Consider the following 22908-nt stretch of genomic DNA (forward strand, 5'->3'; position numbering starts at 1 on the left):
CCACTTTGTTGGCATTAGACATGGAATTTATGAGGAGCAGATGGAGCCCGCCCTTAAGAAACAGAACTGTAGTAAACCTGCAATACATTTTAGGAGGATACTAAGCCTATATAAATATCACAGCAAAAATATGTCTCCATCAGAATATTATAGGGCTATTATGGTGATATGTTGAGATAAAAAAAAATGCCATAAAGTATGAGGTTGCTGCTGTAAGCTTCCTATTGACTACCACAGGCACACTACAAGTAGCTCTAGCAAATGTATGGTCATTAATCATTGAGGCAGTTGCTTCCAACAGATATTATTGAACAAGGCTGATATATCTCTTTTAGTCTCTGCAGTAAGATGTACTGTATTGATATATCTCTACATGTATCAATATATATAATAATAATAATTCATTTATTTTATATAGCGCTTTTTCCAGACCCAAAGATGCTTTTAGTCTCTGCAGTAACATGTAGTGTATTGATATATCTCTACATGTATCAATATATATCTCTTTTAGTCTCTGCAGTAACATGTAGTGTATTGATATATCTCTACATGTATCAATATATATCTCTTTTAGTCTCTGCAGTAACATGTAGTGTATTGATATATCTCGACATGTATCAATATATATCTTTTAGTCTCTGCAGTAACATGTAGTGTATTGATATATCTCTACATGTATCAATATATATCTCTTTTAGTCTCTGCAGTAAGATGTACTGTATTGATATATCTCTACATGTATCAATATATATCTATTTTAGTCTCTGCAGTAAGATGTACTGTATTGATATATCTCTACATGTATCAATATATATCTCTTTTAGTCTCTGCAGTAACATGTAGTGTATTGATATATCTCTACATGTATCAATATATATCTCTTTTAGTCTCTGCAGTAACATGTAGTGTATTGATATATCTCTACATGTATCAATATATATCTCTTTTAGTCTCTGCAGTAGCATGTAGTGTATTGATATATCTCTACATGTATCAATATATATCTCTTTTAGTCTCTGCAGTAACATGTAGTGTATTGATATATCTCTACATGTATCAATATATATCTCTTTAGTCTCTGCAGTAACATGTAGTGTATTGATATATCTCTACATGTATCAATATATATCTCTTTTAGTCTCTGCAGTAACATGTAGTGTATTGATATATCTCTACATGTATCAATATATATCTCTTTAGTCTCTGCAGTAACATGTAGTGTATTGGCTTCCCAAGTGCAGAACAAGGTTCCCGATCTTCCAGGTTGCATTACACAGGAAGCTAATCTAAAGCAAATGATCATGATATTCTCTGGACTGATAAGTATCTGCATATTGCCAAGGTTAATATGCTTCTTGGCAAAACAAAAAACCTCTTGGACACAGTCGACATGGGCTTGAATAAATGACACCTCATCTTGCACACTTCAAAAGAAAGCTTTAATTAGAAAGTTATATACACACTGTAAAATTAAATTAAACTTTATACAAATATTAAATTACTATCTTCACACCCACTGCCATGTACAGAGGAAAAAAATAAAACAAAGCTGAAAGCATTGAAAGTCAGAATCAAGATTTGTACTTCCCCCCCTGGTACTTTTCTTTCAGGGAAGCGACACCGTGCAACAGTGCTTCTGGACGCAAAAGTTCATTTCAGATTTTTTCTTTTCTTTTAATCCCATAACATTTAGATGCCTCGCAGCAGAAGAGAAGCAAAGGAATAGTGAAATATTATAGGTGCTTATAGGTCGTTTACTGTCACAGTAGCCGGAAACGCCTGTGTGTGTGTGTGTGTGTGTGTGTGTGTGTGTGTGTGTGGTGGGGGGGTGTCAGTGAAAGGACAGACGGTCTTAGTCGTGTCCAAATCAAAACAAAAAAGTCAACTCATTGATAAATACACAAGACAGCTTTATGCATAGAATAGAATAGAAAATAATAGAGTAAGGCCATTGGGAAAACAGAAGATGTTTCAATATTGTAAAGGAACAAAATATGGAGGCTTAAGATTATACACCAAAAAAAGAGAAAAGGAAATGTACAGGTCTAAGGCAATATTGTCTGTTTGCATTAATGTAGCCGTTAACAATGACTGACAGCCACTAATGAGAAATAAAGAGCAGAACAGAAATGATGACAGGTTGCTGTTGGGCTGAAAAGTCATTCTCAGTACCCGCCAGAGTCCTGCTGTTTCCACGGTGACCAGCTCAACTATTTCAAGTGCTTATGACAACGGAGGGCGACTGACAACCAATAACATCATTCCCTCGTATTTGCGCTTGGCATTAGAGGGGGGTGGGGGCAGGGGGGTATATAACAACTTTCTATCACTGCAACCAGTTGCAGTAGTGTCAGTAATGCGGAGAAGTGGAGTCTTGCGTTCAGTATGAAGGCAGGTGTGACCCAGTTCCACTAAGGAGACTTGTGTTTTCCAGCATCTCAGCAGAAACGATAAATATTCTAGTTGGAGAATAAATGAATAATACACACATTGTGTACTGGTCTCATTCCCCGTAGCAACGCTGGTTTGTTCATGTGACTTATTTAACGCCGAGGGGGAGATTTGCTAATGGGGGCCATTGTTGAGCCGGCTTCTGACCTGCACACAGAATGGGGTAGGGTACCATATGAGGACCTGTCCTCTCTCTTGCCTAGCTGACACACAAAGATACAGACACACACACACACAGACCACACTCTAGCAAACCCAGCTTCAGCATCTCAAAGCAGAGCCACACACCAAACAATAAATAGAGGTCATGCGTCAAATCGCCAGGTTGAAAGACAACCCCCTCCCCGGCTTTCAGACAAAATATATCTCCCTCCCTTATCAGACAGATACAGGCAAGATGTCTCCCTCCCTTATCAGACAGATACAGGCAAGATGTGTAGCACAGTTTCACAGGCAACTGATGCGCCTTTGGAAGCCAAACACCAATAAATCCCAGTCATGCCAACACAGAGGGAGCACCTTACAGATACCGGCTGTGGTTGGCAACAGAAAAAGTGAGAAGCATTTTTTTGTTAGCTGTGATACGGCGCTCTGTAAAAGATAGATTGCACCCCGTTGTTGTTTTTTTGCTTGTGAGGTGGTTCTCCATCCCGCTCTCCGCACGCTAGACGGGATGCACGGGTAGCTAGAGAGAGGCGTCATGCTTCATACAGAGTGTGGGCCACCGTACCTGTGACGGTAGGGACTAGAAACAACATGCAGTATTCACAAAGAAGGCCGCGAACCCAGTCTGTCTCTCACAAAGAGGGCCGCGAACCCAGTCTGTCTCTCACAAAGAGGGCCGCGAACCCAGCCGGTCTCTTGCTAATTTTCAAGTACAGCGGGGAGACGCTTCTGTATGCCACAGCAGGAGTGAAAATCACAGTTTTGTTGTTGTTTTTTTAATCCGCAGTGATCCAGTCAGAGACGATGTGTCTCGGTTGCTGAAGCCGTTGTGAGCGTTGTCAATGGAGAAGTAGACCTGGGAGGAGGAGTTTTTGAAGTAATACATGGCCTACAGTTACACAGCCTTGACTCAGTATGTATGCTTTGCTCATAGGATCTACAGGATTCATCTTCAGCTGACTCAGTATGTATGCTTTGCATCATAGGATCTACAGGATTCACCTTGAGCTGACAGTATGTATGCTTTGCATCATAGGATCTACAGGATTCATCTTTAGCTGACTCAGTATGTATGCTTTGCATCATAGGATCTACAGGATTCACCTTTAGCTGACTCAGTACGTATGCTTTGCATCATAGGATCTACAGGATTCATCTTCAGCTGTCTCAGTATGTATGCTTTGCTCATAGGATCTACAGGATTCACCTTTAGCTGACTCAGTACGTATGCTTTGCATCATAGGATCTACAGGATTCACGTTGAGCTGAAACCACGGTCAGGTTGATCCGGCAGCCCGGCGGTGCTCTGTCATGGCTCTTAGGGTGCAGAGAAAAGCGGGTGCGAGTGGAGTTTTTGGTGGGCCGGCTTTGCGGACTGCGCAGGGGAACGGGCGTAGGCGTAGTCTTTTCTGCTGACGGGTTCGGGGGGAGAGGAGGTCCTGCTCAGCATAAAGAGAAGGCGATAGGGAGACAGGGGCTCTGCTGCTGAGGCTGCTAGCAGGCTTCAAGCTTCCTTCAACAGGGGAATATCTGTCAGGGAACACAACATATCAGACATATTAGAAGGGTGGCGGAGAGCTTAGAGTCTTCAAGTCTCAAAATTACCTGCTAGCTTGTCAAAATATCTAAAAGAAGAATTTTCTATTTCGCCCCCCTCAAATCTTTTTATTGATTTTGCACCAGCGTTGGAAAAACAAACCATGACCTATCCAAGACGTCTGAGTCAACTGGTTTCTGATTTGACAGACAAGACATATAAGCAATATACAAGACATATAACAAGACAAATAACAAGAACATGAACCAACCCTCAGGTCTATCAGCTCCTACCCAACCTTCATCTACTTATTAACCCCCCCCCCCCCCCCCCCCAAAAGGTGGGGAGGCATCATGTAGTCGTCATCTGGGTGAATGGTAGCTTTGTTCACAAACTGAAAAAAGGTCTTGTCAAAAGATTTGCTGGAGTCTGTGAGTGAAAATCTAATCTTTTCAGTTTAATATGGTTTAGGGTCTTCCTTGAGCCAATTAATGATTGTGTGAGGGGGAAGAGCATGCTTCCACTTAAATAAAGTGAGCCTGGCTCGTACAGTTGTAAAGGCCAAAACACGCCGTTTTATCCACGGAAAGTTGGGTGCTGCAGGTGGTGGGAGTCCAAATAGGTCTGTGAGAGGTTCAAGGTCAAGGTTCATACCAAACACTGTGGGTTAAGGTTAGGGTTATAAATAGGGCTGTATGCAATGAGACGAGTTCTGTCCCCCGAAACATTAGGGATGGATATAGCAAAATGACACGCAGTCAAAATTTTGGGAACTGACATTACTACCTGTCAAGTGCCAAATGCCAGTAGAATTAGTCTTTGATAAATCAATGAGGATCTCCTGCTACACTGGCCAGTAACCTTTTCAGACCATAACATATTCAGTCTTTGCTCTTAACCTGTTCTCAAGCTTTGCTCCTGCTGAGCACCGTACACACGCTGTTGGCCAATCAAAGCAAAAACAATGGCTGTATCTTAATACGCTTCTAATTGGCTGCTTGTTACGCACCTCTAAACACCTGCAACTTTCCCTCTTGTTTCTAATGCGTAATTCATGATGAGTTACAAACTTGATCCATTGTAGAAGAGTGATCAACTTTTAAATTAAAATTAAAATTAAATCGGCTCTCATCTCTTTATTGAATGTTTCACACTGTGCCTGATTCTATCCAGTTAATAGCACTGAGAACAGATAGGGGCCCGGGGGGATAATTCTATATACTATATTAATTATGTTGGCAAGAAAAAATATTCTCAGTAAGTAAATTCTTTTAGCAGTCCTTGGCAGCTGAGCAAAAAGTTAATTTGAGACTCTGTCAGGGCTCCCACATGTTTTTAAACATCAACTTCAAGGACCTTTCAAGGACACCTTCATTTATGTCTATTTTCAAAAACTCTCAAGAACTCAGTTTTTCTCTCTCAAATTCACAAACTTGCAAGGATGTCAAGGATCTGTGTGAATGACTTCATGTGTTGGGGGTGAAAAAGCATATCTGTGGTGTCACCCTGCTCTCTGCCCGCTGCCTCTTACCGTCGGAGAAGTCGTCCGTGGACGTGACAGAGAGCAGACTGTGCTGGTCGCTGCTCTCAGAGTCTCTGCGGAGGGGCAGGGAGGCTGCACACGCACCCCCAGGGTGCTCTCTGGGCCTGCATACCCCCCCTGGGTGCTCTCTGGCCCACGAGGATGAGGAGGAAGAGGAGGGGGCCTGATGAACCAGCGCCGTCTCCGCGTGACGCCGGGAGAAGGAAGAGGAGGTGGATGGGAGACAGAAGTCTAAGTCTCTGTGGTGGTGGGTCCTGCCGGGGCCCTGGCCCCCCGCGGCGCCCTGCGGAAGGTCCTCCGACAGCACGATCGGGACCCGCGACTCCAATGGAGGAGGGGGAGAGGGAGGAGGAGGGGGAGGACAGGAGGCGGCACAGGTCCCACCGCTGCCGTACACGGCCTCCTCGTAGGAGGGCAGCGTCACTTGGACACCCTCCACCATGATGGAGCTAGGCTGGCCTGAGATTCCCTGCTCCCTCCTGGTGGAGTTGGGAGAGAGAGACAGTCAGAGAGAGAGAGAGGGAGACAGTCAGAGAGAGAGAGAGAGAGAGAGATGTAGACAGTCAGAGAGAGAGAGATGGAGACAGTCAAAGAGAGAGAGATGGAGACAGTCAGAGAGAGAGAGAGAGAGATGGAGACAGTCAGAGAGAGAGAGATGGAGACAGTCAGAGACAGACAGTGTTTGAAAGGCATGCTGTATGTAGCGTGCCACGGCAGTCTCTCTGAGGAGCTGATTAGAGTCGATTGTGCAATCCATTTTACAGCAGGCTGCAGCGAAAAGAGCCCACAGGCTGCAGCGAAAAGAGCCTCCAGGCCAACAATCAACAAAAGTGCCAATGAGCATTAGATCAAATGGTTCTGGCCTTTTTATCACAGAGCCACATCAGGGACTGTTACTGACCGCAGTGGGTTAACTCAGTGGTTCCCTACCTTGGGTTCGCAACTGGTCGCCTGAAATTAGGGCAAGGATTAGGGCCACTGTCATAATTTTGAGAAAAAAGTCACAATTCAGAAATTAAAGCAAGCAAAATGCACAAAAACCCTCCAACTATGTAATTTAGGGTCTTATGTGACTAATTGTAAGCATCAAAAAGTTGTAGACATTAGTTTTAACCCAAATCCTAAATATTGCGATTGACCTGTTTTTACTGTTTGCTGAGGCTGGGGTTGAAGTGGGCGGTGCTCAAAACTGACTACCATATGCCGTCATAAAAGGATATCCAATCAAAAAGTAGCTCAGCTCTCAGTTGTCTGTCAAAGCTGAGATTTAAAAAATCCTGCTCCCCTCCCCAGCCTGAGAAGTTACTCGCACACATGCACTGTGTCATTCACAATTTGCCAGCCCAGCGACTGTGACTCGCTCTTGGGCTCCAGAAGGTCCACCAGTATTCCAGCGTGACTAGGCCGTTGCAGAGTGCTCAGATTCGGGCTGCAGTTAGAGCGGGTCGGAAGAGACCTCGATCCCCAGGGAGAGGCACATCACGTTTTTTAAATGCGTGTTTCAAAAGTCTGATCACGGCAGTTCTTTATATGTACATTAAACACACTAGGCATCTCCATGCTACGCACGCTCGATTCCTAGGCTAGCTAGCTGGCCGAGCTAGCCCTGCAGCTCGCATACGCAGCTCGGTAGCCACCATAATCCTCGACTGGAAAAGAGGCAGAAAAAAGGTGTGGAGGAGACAAAAAACCTTGGGGGGAAATATGATCCCAAAATACAGAGCTGATTTACATAGCACTAATATATCACATGACCTCTGTGTTTGCCAAAACATGCTAGGTCAGAGGTTTTCAAAGTGGGAGGCGGGCCTCCCCAGGGGACTCCAAACAGTTTCAGGGGAGGCTCAATGAATGGAAGTGAAAAAATATTAAATTAGCTATTACATTCGTTATCAAAAGAAGATCACATAGAACCTAAATCTAACCCTAGAATAGTCTAAATGTGTGTGATTTGGTTAAAGAGATTCAGTAGTTTTGGGGAATCTTACTGTTTTTCCCACTTTCCCAGAGTCGGAAACAAATAATTGCCTTCAGACAAACCTTGAGACCTTTCGTGTATTTGGTGTAGTCTGAAGTATGTCAAACAGCAATATCAGGCTATCTTGGCTCAAGTAATTGTTGAGTGTGTGTAGGGGGGGGATGACTTTCCAAGCTTTGTCTGAGGGGAGGCTCACAGTCTCAGACTTTAAAAGCCCCTGTGGTAGGTACTGTAATATGCGGTGGAATTTTTACTTCACAAATTACGGACATGGCAGATTCACACGGGATTAAGATCACAGACGACTTCTGAAATAAGGACCTTTATTTATACAGGGGGAGTCTCACTGATCCATTAACACCACTTCTCACTCATTACAATTGACTAGAGGAGCCCAGGTCGTAGTCCCAGGTGAATACAGGTAGTAGTCCCAGGTGAATAGGGCTAGACTTTCACTTTAGTCCCAGGTGAATAGGGCTAGACTTTCACTTTCATTTCTCAAGTCATACCAACCTGCAAAACCAGTTGCCAGCTAGGTGCACGTCTAATTGCACTAGCCTGTGAGTATCTTTCCTCCATCGCTGCCTTATTTGCATAGAGTGGTGGTTTTAACAGAGACATTTGATTTCTGGAAAGGTGTGTAGAAGGATAGATACATGACCAAACTCTTCCATTTAAAAGGTAGCATTTTGACATGAATAAATCATTAACACATACTGTACATCTTTAATGTGGCATTAATGACTGTAAACGAAGAAGAGCATCACAGAGGAGATAGCCATCCTCTCCTGGTGTCTACACTGCATTTTACATTGTGTGCCATCGGGTTGGATTTCATGGTGGATTGCTTTATGGGACAAGGCAACATCTTTAGGTTATGAAGCAACGGGATTCATGGAAGAGGTCTAAATCTTCAAAACCACTTCAATGTCGGCTTAGGTTAACATCACATTAAAGATTTAAGGTGGTAACTTGGGTTAGGGTTGTGTGTGTGTGTGTGTGTGTGTGTGTGTGTGTGTGTGTGTGTGTGTGTGTGTGTGTGTGTGTGTGTGTGTGTGTGTGTGTGTGTGTGTGTGTGTGTGTGTGTGTGTGTGTGTGACTCACCTGCTGTGATGGAAGGACTTGAGTTTGGGCTGTAGCAGTACAAACAGCACCACTAGCAGCAGGATGAGGGCTACAGAACTGGCTGTGGATGCCACAATGGAGAGAGCTGGCATGCCCAGCGGAGAGCTGGGCTCCTTGTCTGCAGGAGGGAGAGAGAGAGAGAGAGAGAGAAAGAGGGAGAGAGAGAGAGAGAGAAAGAGAGAGAGAGAGAGAGAGAGGGAGAGAGAGAGAGACAGACAACAGTCAGGAGGGTTACAGAAGAGCACAGGCAAATATTACATCCGTCTCCTATTGAACTAGTCTAGTACCGGTAATAATTATGCCTTAACTAGGTGTATGAGGATTGCCACTGATTGCCAATGTGAAATGTACTTAGAGATTGTTTGTTATTTGACATGGGGTTGTATGAGGTATTACATACAGTAGATGGCGTGCTCCCAGTTTGGAGAAGCAGAGAGCAGCCTATATATATAGCAACGCTATATCAACATTTTCAGCGCTTTACCTTGCCGTCAAACAGGACTAGTGTAGGTAATACACTGACTATCCATAAGTACCTCATACAACCTAATGTCAAATAACACAAACTACCCCTTTAAGATTTAAAAGAAAACAGCAGGCACACAGATTCTGTCTACATTACCTGCATGCACACGAGTGCACACACACACACACACACACACACACACACACACACACACACACACACACACACACACCTTGGCTGAGTCGGCAGCTAATCTGCATGGGCGCGTCCCACTGGCCGTTCTGGCAAGTGAGGAACTTGTACTCTCCCTTCAGAGCGTAGCCCTCGTCACAGAAGTACTCAATGACGGTCTTCTGGGTGAGGCGGTGGCAGGGCGAGGGGTGACAGCGGTAGCCCCCGTTCTCCGGCTCGGTGGGGGGCAGACACACTGGGGAGAGAGGCAGAGGCAGTGGAGCTCTTTAACACACTGAGCTGTGGCTGACAGAAACCTCTCTGTGTGCTCCCAGTTGGTTTCTGTGGTGTAAGGCTTCAGATTTCAGGGGAAATTTCTCTGTGTTCTAGGCTTGGGCGGTATCTATTTTTTCATACCTTCCTGACATTAAGACCCTGGTATATGGTATATGACGGTATTAGTTTCATGGTTGAGGGGAGTAACCAGCCAATTGTGTTCAGTGTTTCTTTTCTACCTCCAAATAATTCTTCTGTTGGCTAAGATCCTGTTGTATAAAGTCATGGCCATCAATGAAAACAAGTTGCAAGTTTAATGTTTCAGAACACGTTATTTACATGAACAATGTTGTTCACAAATGTCCTCAATGGAGAATGACAATTAAACAAACGGATCAACGGAATGGACAGCGTTATCGGCAAGCCTATAACATGTTCAGTTTAAAGTGGTCTTAAACAATAGTGTTGCTTGTAACACATTATGCTTGCCTATTAATAAGGTAAAAGAAAAGTATCCTACAAATAAAAATAAAAATGAATTAATACAAATAATTTAGGCTAAGCCCAGCACAGGGAAGGACACTTGCAACTATTATGGCTGAACAAAAAAGATAGAAAACGGTTTTGACGGTATTGAACATCATACCTTCGCTATTTCTAAATACCCCAGTATACAGTATGGTAATACCTTAATACCGCCCAAGCGTGTTCCCTGCTGCCTCTGAGGGATTGAGTGTGCAGATTTTGTCTGTGTGTGTGTGTGTGGGGGGGGAAGGGGGGGGGGGGTGCAGCAGTGCTGTGTCTTGCTCACCGTTGCTGCGGATGCAGCGTGGGGGCTGGTGGGACCATGCTCCGGAGCTGGTGCAGATGATGCTGGTGGATCCGTCTGCGGTGTAGCCAGGCTGGCAGCCGTAGGTGAGCAGGGTGCCCGGGGGGAAGGAGCCCCGGTTAGCCTCCGTCTGGTTCACCAGGTCTCCGTGCGTCACGTCACCCGGCTGCGGACAGCCTGGAGAAACCAAAGGGGAGAACAAGAGTTAGTGGGGCCATGGACAGCCGGGAGAAACCAGAGTAGAGAAGAAGCCCAGACACAACAAAAAGTGTCTGGGCCGTCGGTGGGCGTCTGTCGCCCTAGTTTTTGCGGTGTGTCCCGCACCGTTGGCTCTAGTCTGCGGCTTGTTGGTAGCTTCTTATGGCCGAATCAGTGTCTGGCTGTCGGTGAGAGAAATCACTCTGATTGGCTGGTCAGCTGGTTAAGCGAAGCAGTGCAGAAGAGAGGGCATGCACAAAACGTCCTTTCAACATCATCTTATTTCAATACACAAATATTTTTGCAATGACATGGCTTTCAAGAAAGGCCCTTGAGCCTGTCTCTGTATGATATCACCAATTTAGAGCAGTTTCTCCTTATTTTCCACCTCCGCCTCTTCCTTTCTTCTTCCACAAGCAAAAGACCAAACAAGGGCTGACAACCTACAGTAAGTGCCAAATTTACATCTTTTGATCAGACATATTCTCAATTAGAAGCAGCTACAGTATATTACATAACCGTAAGTGGTGAACGAGAGTGGTGTGAAAATGGTGGGCAAATGCTGCTTTGTTTCATGTATAATGTGGTTTGTATATCTGCAGTCCTACTGTAGGTCTCACACAGGCGCAGAACGTGTGTGCTAGTTGACCGTCGGCTGTAGTCTTTGCGGTGTGTTCAAGTGCAACTTTTTGGCTCCGACACAGGAGACGTGAGGCGCCAACAGTCGGCCTTTGTTGCCGCTAGTCCTTTGCTGTTGGCCCGGTGTATCTGGGCCTTTAAATCTGAATACGACCCAAATTTAAAATGCAGCCTCTTCCTCTGGCTCCAGGCGGGACTGTACCCTGGCTCATGTTATAGGCTGGCAGCCAATCTGGGGTCCTGACCCATATTTTAATAATGGAAAGTAATAAGTTAATTAATAAGGCATGGGAATATACCGAGTTCAGTTAGAGGCTGCTTCTAGAGGAATCCCATCTTCATTCTCAATTCACACAGGGATTTCCTCAGTGTATTACACCTGAGCTAATTTGCTTCACCATAGAGTGCATGTGTTTGTGTGTTGGGGATTGAAGGCGTTTGCTCTCGCCTTGTGTCAAGTGTGTTTTCCTCTGAGCTGGCACACAGTGACACACACACACCAAACATCTGTCCCTCCCTCCCTGACCCAACGCCAGCACCAAACATCTGTCCCTGACCCAACACCAGCACCAAACATCTGTCCCTGACCCAACACCAGCGCACCATTTTGGTATCACACCACTTAGTCCTGGGAGTGTCTGTGTTATTAGGTGTTTACTTTGTTTGTGTGTGTGTATGTGTGTGTGTGTATGTGTGTGTGTGTGTGTGTGTGTGTGTGTGTGTGTGTGTGTGTGTGTGTGTGTGTGTGTATGTGTGTGGAGGCGAGTGCACGTTTGAGTGTTTGCATTTAATCTTGTGCTGCCAGCCGAGCCTGAGATTAGAGGAGTTGCAGTGGAAATGCGATCTCTCTTTCACTCTCTAGACACACATATAGAGGCAACACAAAGTGGTTGTTTGTCAGCAAAAGGACAGTATTATTACTACACCACTGGTAAATGTATTTACTCAGACCGAGGATCGAATGATGATAGTCAACTTACTGGTACCATACCAAGTAAATATGTCTATCAGTATTGATTGAAAGCGTATCAGATGTATTGTAAATGTTCAAAGTGATGTGTCAAGTTTATAGTTTTGTTTTTGAGCTTTGCTACTCAGAAAAATGAATTGCACATACTATAAAATGACACAAATGCACAATGCACAAATGAAACACTGAAAACCTTTCACTTTCTATGGCAGATGAGATAACATAATTTACAGCCAAATAGAATTCAAAGTATTTGAAGTATAGATTTATTTTTTCTCCCAAATGTACTTAGCCATCCCCTGTATCTAAGCGGTCCCTGTCATTGCTCCACCCGCTCTGCCGATCTGGGGAGGCTATAGACTCTCACATGCTTCCTCAGATACATGTGCCAGCTAGGGCTGGGTCGGTTTGAAAATTTTAAAACCGGTTCGATATTGCCGTCTAAACCGGATCGAACCGGTATACCGATTTTTTTTGTAATTATTATTATTTATTTTTTTCTTCTTTTTCAAGCAGGGCTCCCGAGTGTGGCCCATAACTGTCTGTAGTGCAACTTCAGTCCACCTGATAGCGATAATACACCTCTAAGCTGGTATTGTCAACCGGCAATGATACTGAATAAAAAGAAGCAGGACACCTCTGTAACAAACACACCCTGTATTTATTTCTCATAACTATTCAGCTCAACTTTTCTTCTAAACATCAAAATAATAAATGAAATAAGACTTCTGCCTATAGTGCAACTTGAGAAAAAGGCTAATAAAAACACAAGCAGTGCAATCAGAATGGATTGGCTTACAGCTGAGCTGCCTTATAAACTTCAAAACTCACAAATTCACACAATATAGGGCCTAGGCATGGGTCGGTTTGAACATTTTGAAACCGGTTCGATATTCCCCAAAAAAACGTATCAAAGCGGCTGCAGTTGGTGGCGATAATGCACCTCTAAGCTGGTATGCTGCCAACCAGCACGAACACTGAATACAAATAAGCAGAACCTTTTAACTGTAACAACACACTGTTTTTATTTCTCATAACTATTCAGCTTAACTTTTCTTCAAACATCAACATAATAAACAAAATAAGACTTTTGCCTACTAGTGCAACTTGAGAAGAGGCTAATACGAACAATAGTGCAATCAGAATGGACTGGCAAAAAAAAAAAAGATTTTTTTTTTTTTTTTTTTTTTTTTAGGTTTTTTCGGTTTGCACGTGATCAAACCGGTTTGGGCTCGTATACCGAACCGAACCGGTAAAACCGGAAATCGACCCATGCCTAGTGCCAGCCGCTCCTTTTTACCTGACAGCGAGGAGTTTTACCGGCAGGACGTAGCGCGTGTGGAGGAACGCGTTATTTGCCCCAGGTCCCCGACCGACCAAAGGAAGTGCTGCACCCTTGTCCGGCTTCCCACCCGCAGACACGGCCAATTGCATGGAACAACGGGGGCGCAAACCTGTGGCCATCCTGTTGGTAGGCGTGGCAATAGGCCGCTACACCACCTGAACCATGTAGTACTGAACAAGGGCAAATTTAGCTACTTTCGTGAGGATCTCACCAAGCGACCCCAAAATAAGTGTCCTTTCCATGACATGACTGACTGAGTGACTCCCCGAAAAAGCCGTCTGTAGACGAGCGTGCACTGGCGGACGTGGTAAAAATGCCCACCGGAATCAGCCCAAATGGTTACCATGGTGACAGATGAGCCCGATCACTGCCAATAAAGTGGGTGTGTTTGTCCCGCTGATTTCCACACAAGTCTTTAAGATTAGATCAGTAATAATGAAAGCAAAGTCAGCCTCCTGCTGTGTCATGTCTCTGTTTGCACAGGTGGTGCAATATTATGTCAGACCTGCAAGGTAGAGGCGTGTGTGTGTGTGTGTGTGTGTGTGTGTGTGTGCTCGCGCGCGTGTGTGTGTGTGCGGTTCTTGGTTTAGGGAAGTGTTAGGCGCTGTGGGAGTTTACTGGCACAAATTCAGAGTTAATTTGCTCTCTCATACTGCGATGAAACACGCACGTACACCAACACACGCGCGCATACACACACACACATGCATGCACACACACACACACACACACACACACACACACACACACACACACACACACACACGCGCACACGCACACACACACACACACACACACACACACACAGGAAAGTGTATCAAAGCACAATTAAGTTGAGGTCTCCAGCCTCATGCTGTCTTTACTGGCTGGCTCAGAGCTATAAGTCTGTCATTAGAACACAGCCAATGAGCCACGCTAAAGACGCTGTCTCACCCTCAGACAGACCTGATGCTGCCATGGGATGAAGATGAAGACAGTTTAATGAGCAGTGGATAATGGAGAGAAATGACATCTAGATGAAGCTACTTACTTGTGACATTTTAACCCACTATAGACGGTTTTCACCAGAGCGCAACCCCACAGCACTTCCTTTTTCTCAGCATTTGGCAAACTGCAGAAATATTCACTCGACATAAGCCCTTTTCCCACATGCGCTTTGTACCGCAAAATGACCGGTACGTGGTCTAATGCCTGCATGTGAGAAAGGCGCCGTGCCGGTATAAGCGCGACCCCGTCGTCGCGGAGATTTCACCACTTTCCAGCCTGTCAGAAGAGCGGTATGCGCTTTAGCGGATACTAGTGAGAAACGGGTGCAGTCATTTTCCGCGACACTCTCATGGGCGAGGTGTACACACGTTGCTTAATGTTCCAGCGGGCATAATCTAATCATTCGCGCACATTAAAGCAAACTGGCGAAATGATCTTGTGATAATAAGAGCAGTAGCCTATGTCAGCTTCATGTGTGGGTGTGCTGTGCTGATTTTCCCCTCTCCTCTCTGCTCGCTCTCTGGCCACAGTCCGTCCTCCTCCTTCAGTCACAGCCCGACAGGGCAAATGCATGAAGCGAAAGTGGAAGTATTTTGCTTACGTTGCCGACAGCGAAGGCAAGCCCGGACACATCAAATGAAGCCAGTCTGTAAAAAGTGCTTCAACGCGATGCAGGTGAACGGATAAACAAGCAAACTTATTTCACCATTCAGAGTTTTGCCGACACGTCACTCCCCCACTCGCTCTGCAGTCCCCCCCCACCCCACCCCACCCCACCCCACCCCACATACAGGCAATTTCGCTGATAGATTCCCACATGCGCGAGCCGAAGTGTGAAGGGAAATGTCCGATATTGACTTATAGGTAATTTTCCCGTACGCATGTGGGAAAAGGGCTATAGTTACTTTTGTTTTCGCCGCTCAGCTGTATAGACGGTTTTCACGGAATGGTCAGTCCTGCACTTGAATGTTTTTTTTTCTTTTATGTCCATAGCAAACACTGCAACAGGAAGTGAGCGGGGGTTCAATTTAGAATGTTTATGTTGTCAAGTTAAAACCGTCTATAGACGGTTTTAACTTGACAACATAAACATTCTAAATTGCCCCTAGCTTACTTCCTGTGGCAGCGTTTGCTAATACAATAGCTGACAGGAAATAAGATAGGTTTCAAATGAAGCAATAAGCCCCAAGAGGCCATGGTTTATAAAGCCGTCTATAGACACTCAAGCTTTTCTGTACTGTACAGCATGGCCATTCATCTACCGTAAATTCCGGACTATAAGCCGCGGCTTTTTCCCCGTTTTTTGGCCTTTTTTGCCCCCTGCGGCTTATATAACGGTGCGTCTTATCTATGGATTTTTTCCAAAAAAAAAAAAAAATCTCTCTTTTTTAGCACTCTTTCTAACTATAAATCCACTTCTGTTTTAATTTCCTCTCTTGCCCTCTTTTAACAACATAACATAACATAACATAACACAACACAGGTAAGCAGAAAGAAAAAGACGAAGCAATCACGCCATGAATGAGGAAATGACTCACCTGCTGGAGGCTGGAGATACACCGCTTGGGCTAAACTTTTACTCCGTGAAACACTATCGATTAAGTCCGACATCGCTCAGAGGTTTTGAGCAGCTTGAAAACAAGTTTGAAAACGTGCAGAAGTCCATCCACTCACTCACTAAAGAAAATAATGCAACCGTGAAGAGTTTCACTCGTGTCCAGCCATCTGGCCGAGTTAGAGCCGAAGTCCCGAACACAGTGAGAAAACCTCCCGAAGCTGCTGCTGCAGCGGGGTGCATATTGTCCGGCCAGCCGACCGAGAGGCATGCGAGCCGGGCACTATTAAACAGTTGGGGTGTGTGAGGTGGCTGGCTGTGGAGGTGGCGGTTTCTCCTCCTCCTCCTTTCTTCTTTCTTTCCGGCCTGCCACCGAGGGCCATCTTCATCTGCCTACTCCGCTGGCCCGACCGTCAACTCATCCTCCAGGCTGCGGGGAAGAAGCCCCTCACCTGGGAGGGTACGCGCTTTTTCGTCCCGCAGGACCTCTCCGCGTTGGTGCAACAGAAACGCGCAACATACAACAGCATCATCGAGTCAATGGATATCGCTTTGGCGTACTGTACCCAGCGAGACTCGTCATAACCAGACCGGACTATCTTTAGCACTCTTTCTAACTATAAATCCACTTCTGTTTTAATTTCCTCTCTTGCCCTCTTTTCACCACACCGCGGACACTGTGTGCCCAGCGGCGGAACAAGAGCTCAAAGTGAAACTGCCGAATATCTTTTGAGTTGGACTGGTCAATAGTACTGTGAGTAACTAAAATAAAAAAATAAAAAACGGAATTCTCTCTTCTTTAGCACTCTTTCTAACTATAAATCCACTTCTGTTTTAATTTCCTCTCTTGCCCTCTTTTCACCACACCGCGGACACTGTGTGCACTGTAAAAAAAACAAAAAATACCACAATGTGTGATTTTGTCTGGGGATTAGTGACCTGACTTTTGTTTTGTTGAAATGTTAATAAATGGGAGCTTCCCCAAACAGCCATCCATTCCCGACAATCCCCTCTGTGCACGAAGCCTTACATATGGTAATTAAACATCAAAACACCCGCGGCTTATAGACCGGTGCGGCTTATAGAAGAAAAAAATAGTCACCTTTGAAGGTGCGGCTTATAGACCGGTGCGTCTTATAGTCCGGAATTTACGGTACTCTACACCGGAGGTGTTCCACATGTGTGAAAGCAACAATGCCTCATGTCTGAAAAGGTAACTCCATGTAATTCCCAGGGAATGATTTTCCTGAGCTACCCTGAGGTCATCCTGAGTCCATATATCTGAAGGTGGCTTTACACACATTCCGCCCATTCACATATCACACACACACACACACACACACACACACACAGTAGTTGGGTCTGCTCCTCCTGCGAATGACCTTTGACACGGTCACCCGAGCAGACGTCCTTTGAGATGCTTCAGGGCAACTCAGGGCCCCCCGAGGAGGACATCATGCTAATGGAGGTGCGGTGAGGGTGACCCCATCATGGCTGGCAGGCAGCAGGGGAGCCAACAGAAGGTTAGGCCAATAGCCTCTAGCTGCCAGCCTGTTTTATGGGCCTTTGTGGTGCCCTGCAAGGCTATTAACACAACTATAGATGACTGATGAGTGGTAATGGGACTCATCATCTTTTGCTATTGAGGTGCTCTCTCATTGAGCTGATGCACTGCTGTGGATATGTATACATCTGCAGACACACACACACACACACACACACACACACACACACACACACACACACACGCACACACGCTTTCCTTCTATGCTACATCTCTTGAGAGCAGCACAACTCAAATTTGTGTCATCTTCAAGTGGAAGAAAGAAAAAAGAAACAACATTGATAATGCAGTGTCAGGAAAGTGGTAGTACAACTTGAAGCTGTGCAGGAGTATGGGATGTAACTCAGATGGAGACTGTGTGTGTGTGTGTGAGAGAGAGAGAGAGAGAGAGAGAGACACACACACACAGAGAGAGAGACTGTGAGACAAATACATTCAACATCAACAGTGGAGCGCCGTTCTAAACAGTGGAGCTCAGCTAAAAAAAATCTGCCTTTGCAAATTCTGCAAGTCACTGAAGAGAGAGAGAGAGACAGAGAGAGAGAGAGGGAGAGACAGAGAGAGAGAGCGAGGGGACAGAGAGAGAGCGAGGGGGAGAGAGAGAGCGAGAGGAGAGAGAGAGTGAGGGAGGAGAGATCAAGAGTTAGAAACAGAGTGGGAAGTGAGATTGTAGAAAGGAGAGGAATCCATATCTTCAATGAATTGTTGAGGAAAATGGGAGGTTTACCATTTATTTAGCCATCCACAAGCAAGTGACGTTTCGAGCTAATGCTCTTCCTCAGACATCAGGTTTTCCTTTAGGAGCCGATTGTCCTCCTAATGACACAGGTGTATGCAGGAGGGTTGTCCTAATGACACAGGTGTATCCAGGAGGGCCTTAATAATGGCATCCATATTACAATATTCTAATTATTATTAATATTTATAGATATAGCTAGCTAGATAGACAGATGGACTGGCAGTTACTTCATCCCCGAAATAAATGTTTTGATTTGAAAATAAATATAAATAAACATTTTCTTTTGGGGTTTTTAGAGTGTGAGGATGGAGAAAATTTTAGAACACAACCAGGGACCTCCACTGAAAAAGAGGCAGACACAGAACCAACGAGGCCCACGGAGAAAGAGAGAGAGACAGAACCAGAGAGAGACACAGCACCCAGGAGCCCCACAGAGAGGGAGACAGTACCAGCATTCTGTTGTTATCATTTTGCTCTCAAAGTGGACCAGATTGGTGCATTTTACTTAAAAAAGTCCAAAATGCTCTTGCCCCCCCGACGCCCCTTTCGGGGGCCCTAGCCAGCTACTGTTTTGACTTAGCTGGACATTGTCGGACCTAGCGGAAAACACTGGATCAGCGCAGGAACTCTAATGCAGCTTTATATAAGGACCCTTGGAGACGAGCTTTCATCAATAAATGTATGTTTTCTTTACAAAATAAAATAAATAAATCTGTAAATTGAATTTGTAAATCTAAACCCATGATTTCAAAGTGCTGTATTTGTTATTTAATAATTGAAATTCAGAATGAATGTTTACAAACATGTTTTAGCCTACATGTTTCTGCTTTGATTCTTTCATATATTGAATAAAATAAGTAAATAGTTAGAACAGTATGCATATTTATTATATTTCTTCATTGTTCAACTGGCAGAGGTACTTTTGTATGCGGGACGTTTTACTGGATGCTGTTTTTACCATAGACAGAGAGGTTTAACTAGTCTCCTTAGGGGCCAAAATGGCGGAGGCGCAGCTATGCTGCTGCGTGCCGATGTTGCAATGGAGCAATCTATTGGGTGTCACTTCTTATCGATGTACGTTCTTTGGGGCTGGGGAGGCAGCAGAGAGAGGTAACTGACAGGAAGTGAGAGGCGGAAAGAGAGAGGAGAACAGTAAGGGGAAACCACAGCATCGTCAGAGACAGAGAGATACGTCAGCTACTGGGAGCTCACGCCGGGGAGAGGCGTGCTGTGGCAGGTCCACTAATAGCTCTCCATGTTGAGGGAGAGGCTCTGTACAAGAACAATGGAATTCAGTGACAGTACATACCACACTGAGGGTTGGGCCTGGCACAAACGCAGAGACACTGTTCTAGGCACAGCCTGACCTCCAAGTGGATACGACCCAAGACGTCGTTTTTACAAGCAGCTGAATACGACCTAAAAATCACGTTTCAACGTTAAGCAGCCTCTAGCGCTCGTGTGAATAACAGCCCAGTCTCAGAGTTTGGTCAAATTATAACCTCGTAACCACTCGGCTATCCGTTCGTTGCTATCCCTACACCGAACCCAATACCTAACCCTAACCCACACCCACACCCCTAACCCACACCCTAACCCTAAACCTTTGTTGTTCTTTGCCAGCTCGTTTTTTGGAATAAAAGTGGCTTTTTCAACTTGTTTTTATGCGGAAGTAGCATAGTACTTTTTCTCTGCCACTGAGGGGCGCTAGTCTAGCAGACGTGGTACATGGTCATATTGCACTGCTACGTGATATATGGTAGTATAAGTTGGAGGACATGTCTAGGCAAGAACGAGTGCTGGTTTCCACTCCAGAGATGGTGTGTAGTGGTGAAGAAACGCACGCCTGCCTCTCTCCTTCTGTCTCAAAGATAAATTATTAACAGGGGGGTAGATTGAACACTGCCTAAAATACACACAGAACACTGATTAAAGTACTACAGTGATTTGTCTCTGTATGAGCATGCCTACTATGCTTTATGCGTATAAGGAAGGGAGTGAGTCATGGTTAAAGACAAGCTGTGAATTCAGATTTTTTGCACCCTGGACCTTATTTCCAGAAAAAGTCTGGCCAGTCAAGGAGGGAATGCCTAGTATTTTGCATGTCATGGTGCTTTTGAGATGATTCAAAACCAGCCTGCAATGCCCACTAAGCATGCAACACACACATTGTGCTTAACCTTTAGCATGCGGTGTGTTGAGTTAAATAAACTGCACGCACAAGGAGGTGAAACTGTTACCAATCTCTTGGCTGCACGATAGTGAGCCAATCAAAGAGCTTAATTGTCAAAAGCTCCATTCGTTAAAGTGTTGGGCTGGGACAGAGTGCCTGGGAGGAGGACTGGGCTGGGACAGGGTGCCTGGGAGGAGGACTGGGCTGGGACAGGGTGCCTGGGAGGAGGACTGGGCTGGGACAGGGTGCCTGGGAGGAGGACTGGGCTGGGACAGAGTGCCTGGGAGGAGGACTGGGCTGGGACAGGGTGCCTGGGAGGAGGACTGGGCTGGAACAGAGTGCCTGGGAGGAGGACTGGGCTGGGACAGGGTGCCTGGATGGAGGACTGGGCTGGAACAGAGTGCCTGGGAGGAGGACTGGGCTGGGACAGGGTGCCTGGGAGACGGACTGGGCTGGGACAGGGTGCCTGGGAGGAGGACTGGGCTGGAACAGAGTGCCTGGGAGGAGGACTGGGCTGGGACAGGGTGCCTGGGAGACGGACTGGGCTGGGACAGGGTGCCTGGGAGGAGGACTGGGCTGGGACAGGGTGCCTGGGAGGAGGACTGGGCTGGGACAGAGTGTCTGGGAGGTACTTTGCTAATCCTGAAATCCACCGTCCCAGGGCTGCGCCTGCGGCGGAGGAGACTCGGGCCGTTGGGGGGGGGGGGGGGTGTTAAAATCCTCTGTCTTGCTGTGAATATCTCCCCTTCTCCATCTGCTACCAGCCCGCAAGGAGGTGGAAGAGTGGAAGGGGGTGGGAGTGGGAGTCGGGGGGAGGGCAAATTAAAATTCTAATTATCCCCCTATTACAAGCTGGAGCGCTCTAAAGCAGATCACATCGTTGTAATGATGACTTCTGCAGCCAGCTGTTTGTTTGCCCCATAGAATAGGCCACGAGAGAGGCGGCGGGTTCCAGTGTGTGTGTGTGTGTGTGTGTGTGTGCATGTATGTTTGGAAGCCAGGGAATGGGTCTCATGCAAGAACCGTTTGTAAGAACAGATTCCTTCTTAGATCACTTGTACGAGCCATTTAAGAGAACTCGCCACATTCACCAATTTTCTTGTCTTTAGTATTTTCTCTGAGGCAGGAACATGTAGCAGTGGTAGCAGTAAATATCCACACATCCTCTCTTTGCCTTCAGATCTGCGGACGGTAGCGACAGCATACAAATGAACCCTGGGGATTTGACTGCTGTCATTAGTAATGACTCATTACTACAGCCATGTGACGCAGGACACCATCACGATTTTGTAAGAGATCCTAATGCAACAGAAATGGTAAGAGACAACAGAGATAACGCTAACAGTGTAGTGTACTATTAGCACTGCTCGTCATCTAGGCTGTCACTAGTTGACAGCTGAAGCGCTATGTCAACAATATCAAGTGATATGGCCGCGGCAACCGTACTATCTATACACATTCAAAATAATTATTTTTTAAATAAAAGGATATGTGGAAATTAAATTTTATCCCATTTTAATACAATTCAAATTGTGCTTAGAGGGATTTTTTTTCATTGTTCATTCTCATCGACGTTATAAGATAGATTTAAATACAGTATGTGGGACTTTCCCAGCAAAAAACCCTGTGTGGCACATTCGTCCACCTCATGAAAAAAGTAAGAGAAATTTAAGATAAGAATACGAAAATGTAAAATCCTGCAAAAATAAATAAATAAAAACCAGCAATGTTCTTGCATGAGGCCCAATGTGTATGCCGAGGGGGGCGTGGCTGTGTGTGGATTAAGTTCAGGACAGAGCGGGTGATGATGCTCTGTCTGGCCTTCTAAATATGTTTTTGTTCCTTTGTCAGTCTCTAAGCCCTCTGTTGTTGTTGTTGTTGTTATTGATGTTGTCGTTGTGGGACGTGGGGACAGAGGGTGTTTTTGTTTTTGCCACGTTCCCCTGCCTCTCCCCACTAATCCAGGGGATTTTTTTTGCCAAGCTGTCGTTATAGCGTAGGACTGTTGGAACGGATAAGAGCGCTCCCAGGCCAGCTCAGTGCTGCCACCGCTGGATAGTGGTGAGCTGAAATGCTGGAAAGACATATAAGATGGAGTGAGTGTGTGTTGGAGCATGTGTGTGTGTGTGTGTGTGTGTGTGTGTGTGTGTGTGTGTGTGTGTGTGTGTGTGTGTGTGTGTGTGTGTGTGTGTGTGTG

At 45.5% G+C, this 22908-nt stretch overlaps 1 protein-coding gene across 2 annotated transcripts in view; it reads right to left on the reverse strand.

Moving 5' to 3' along the window:
• Window positions 1–1417: 1417 nt before the first annotated feature.
• susd6 (sushi domain containing 6) overlaps window positions 1418–22908 on the reverse strand; it is a 53145-nt gene continuing 31654 nt past the window's right edge. For both annotated transcript variants that reach the window (XM_083643101.1, XM_083643102.1), the window contains exons 3-7: window positions 10524–10718; window positions 9498–9692; window positions 8779–8917; window positions 5685–6175; window positions 1418–4146 (exon numbers count right to left, since the gene is read on the reverse strand). In XM_083643101.1, the coding sequence (XP_083499227.1) occupies window positions 4121–4146; window positions 5685–6175; window positions 8779–8917; window positions 9498–9692; window positions 10524–10718 (1046 nt within the window). In that variant the 3' untranslated portion in view covers window positions 1418–4120. The remainder of the gene's footprint in view (window positions 4147–5684; window positions 6176–8778; window positions 8918–9497; window positions 9693–10523; window positions 10719–22908) is intronic.

Source organism: Poromitra crassiceps (assembly GCF_964638095.1).
Source record: "Poromitra crassiceps genome assembly, chromosome: 9".
Classification (NCBI taxonomy): Eukaryota; Metazoa; Chordata; class Actinopteri; order Beryciformes; family Melamphaidae; genus Poromitra; species Poromitra crassiceps.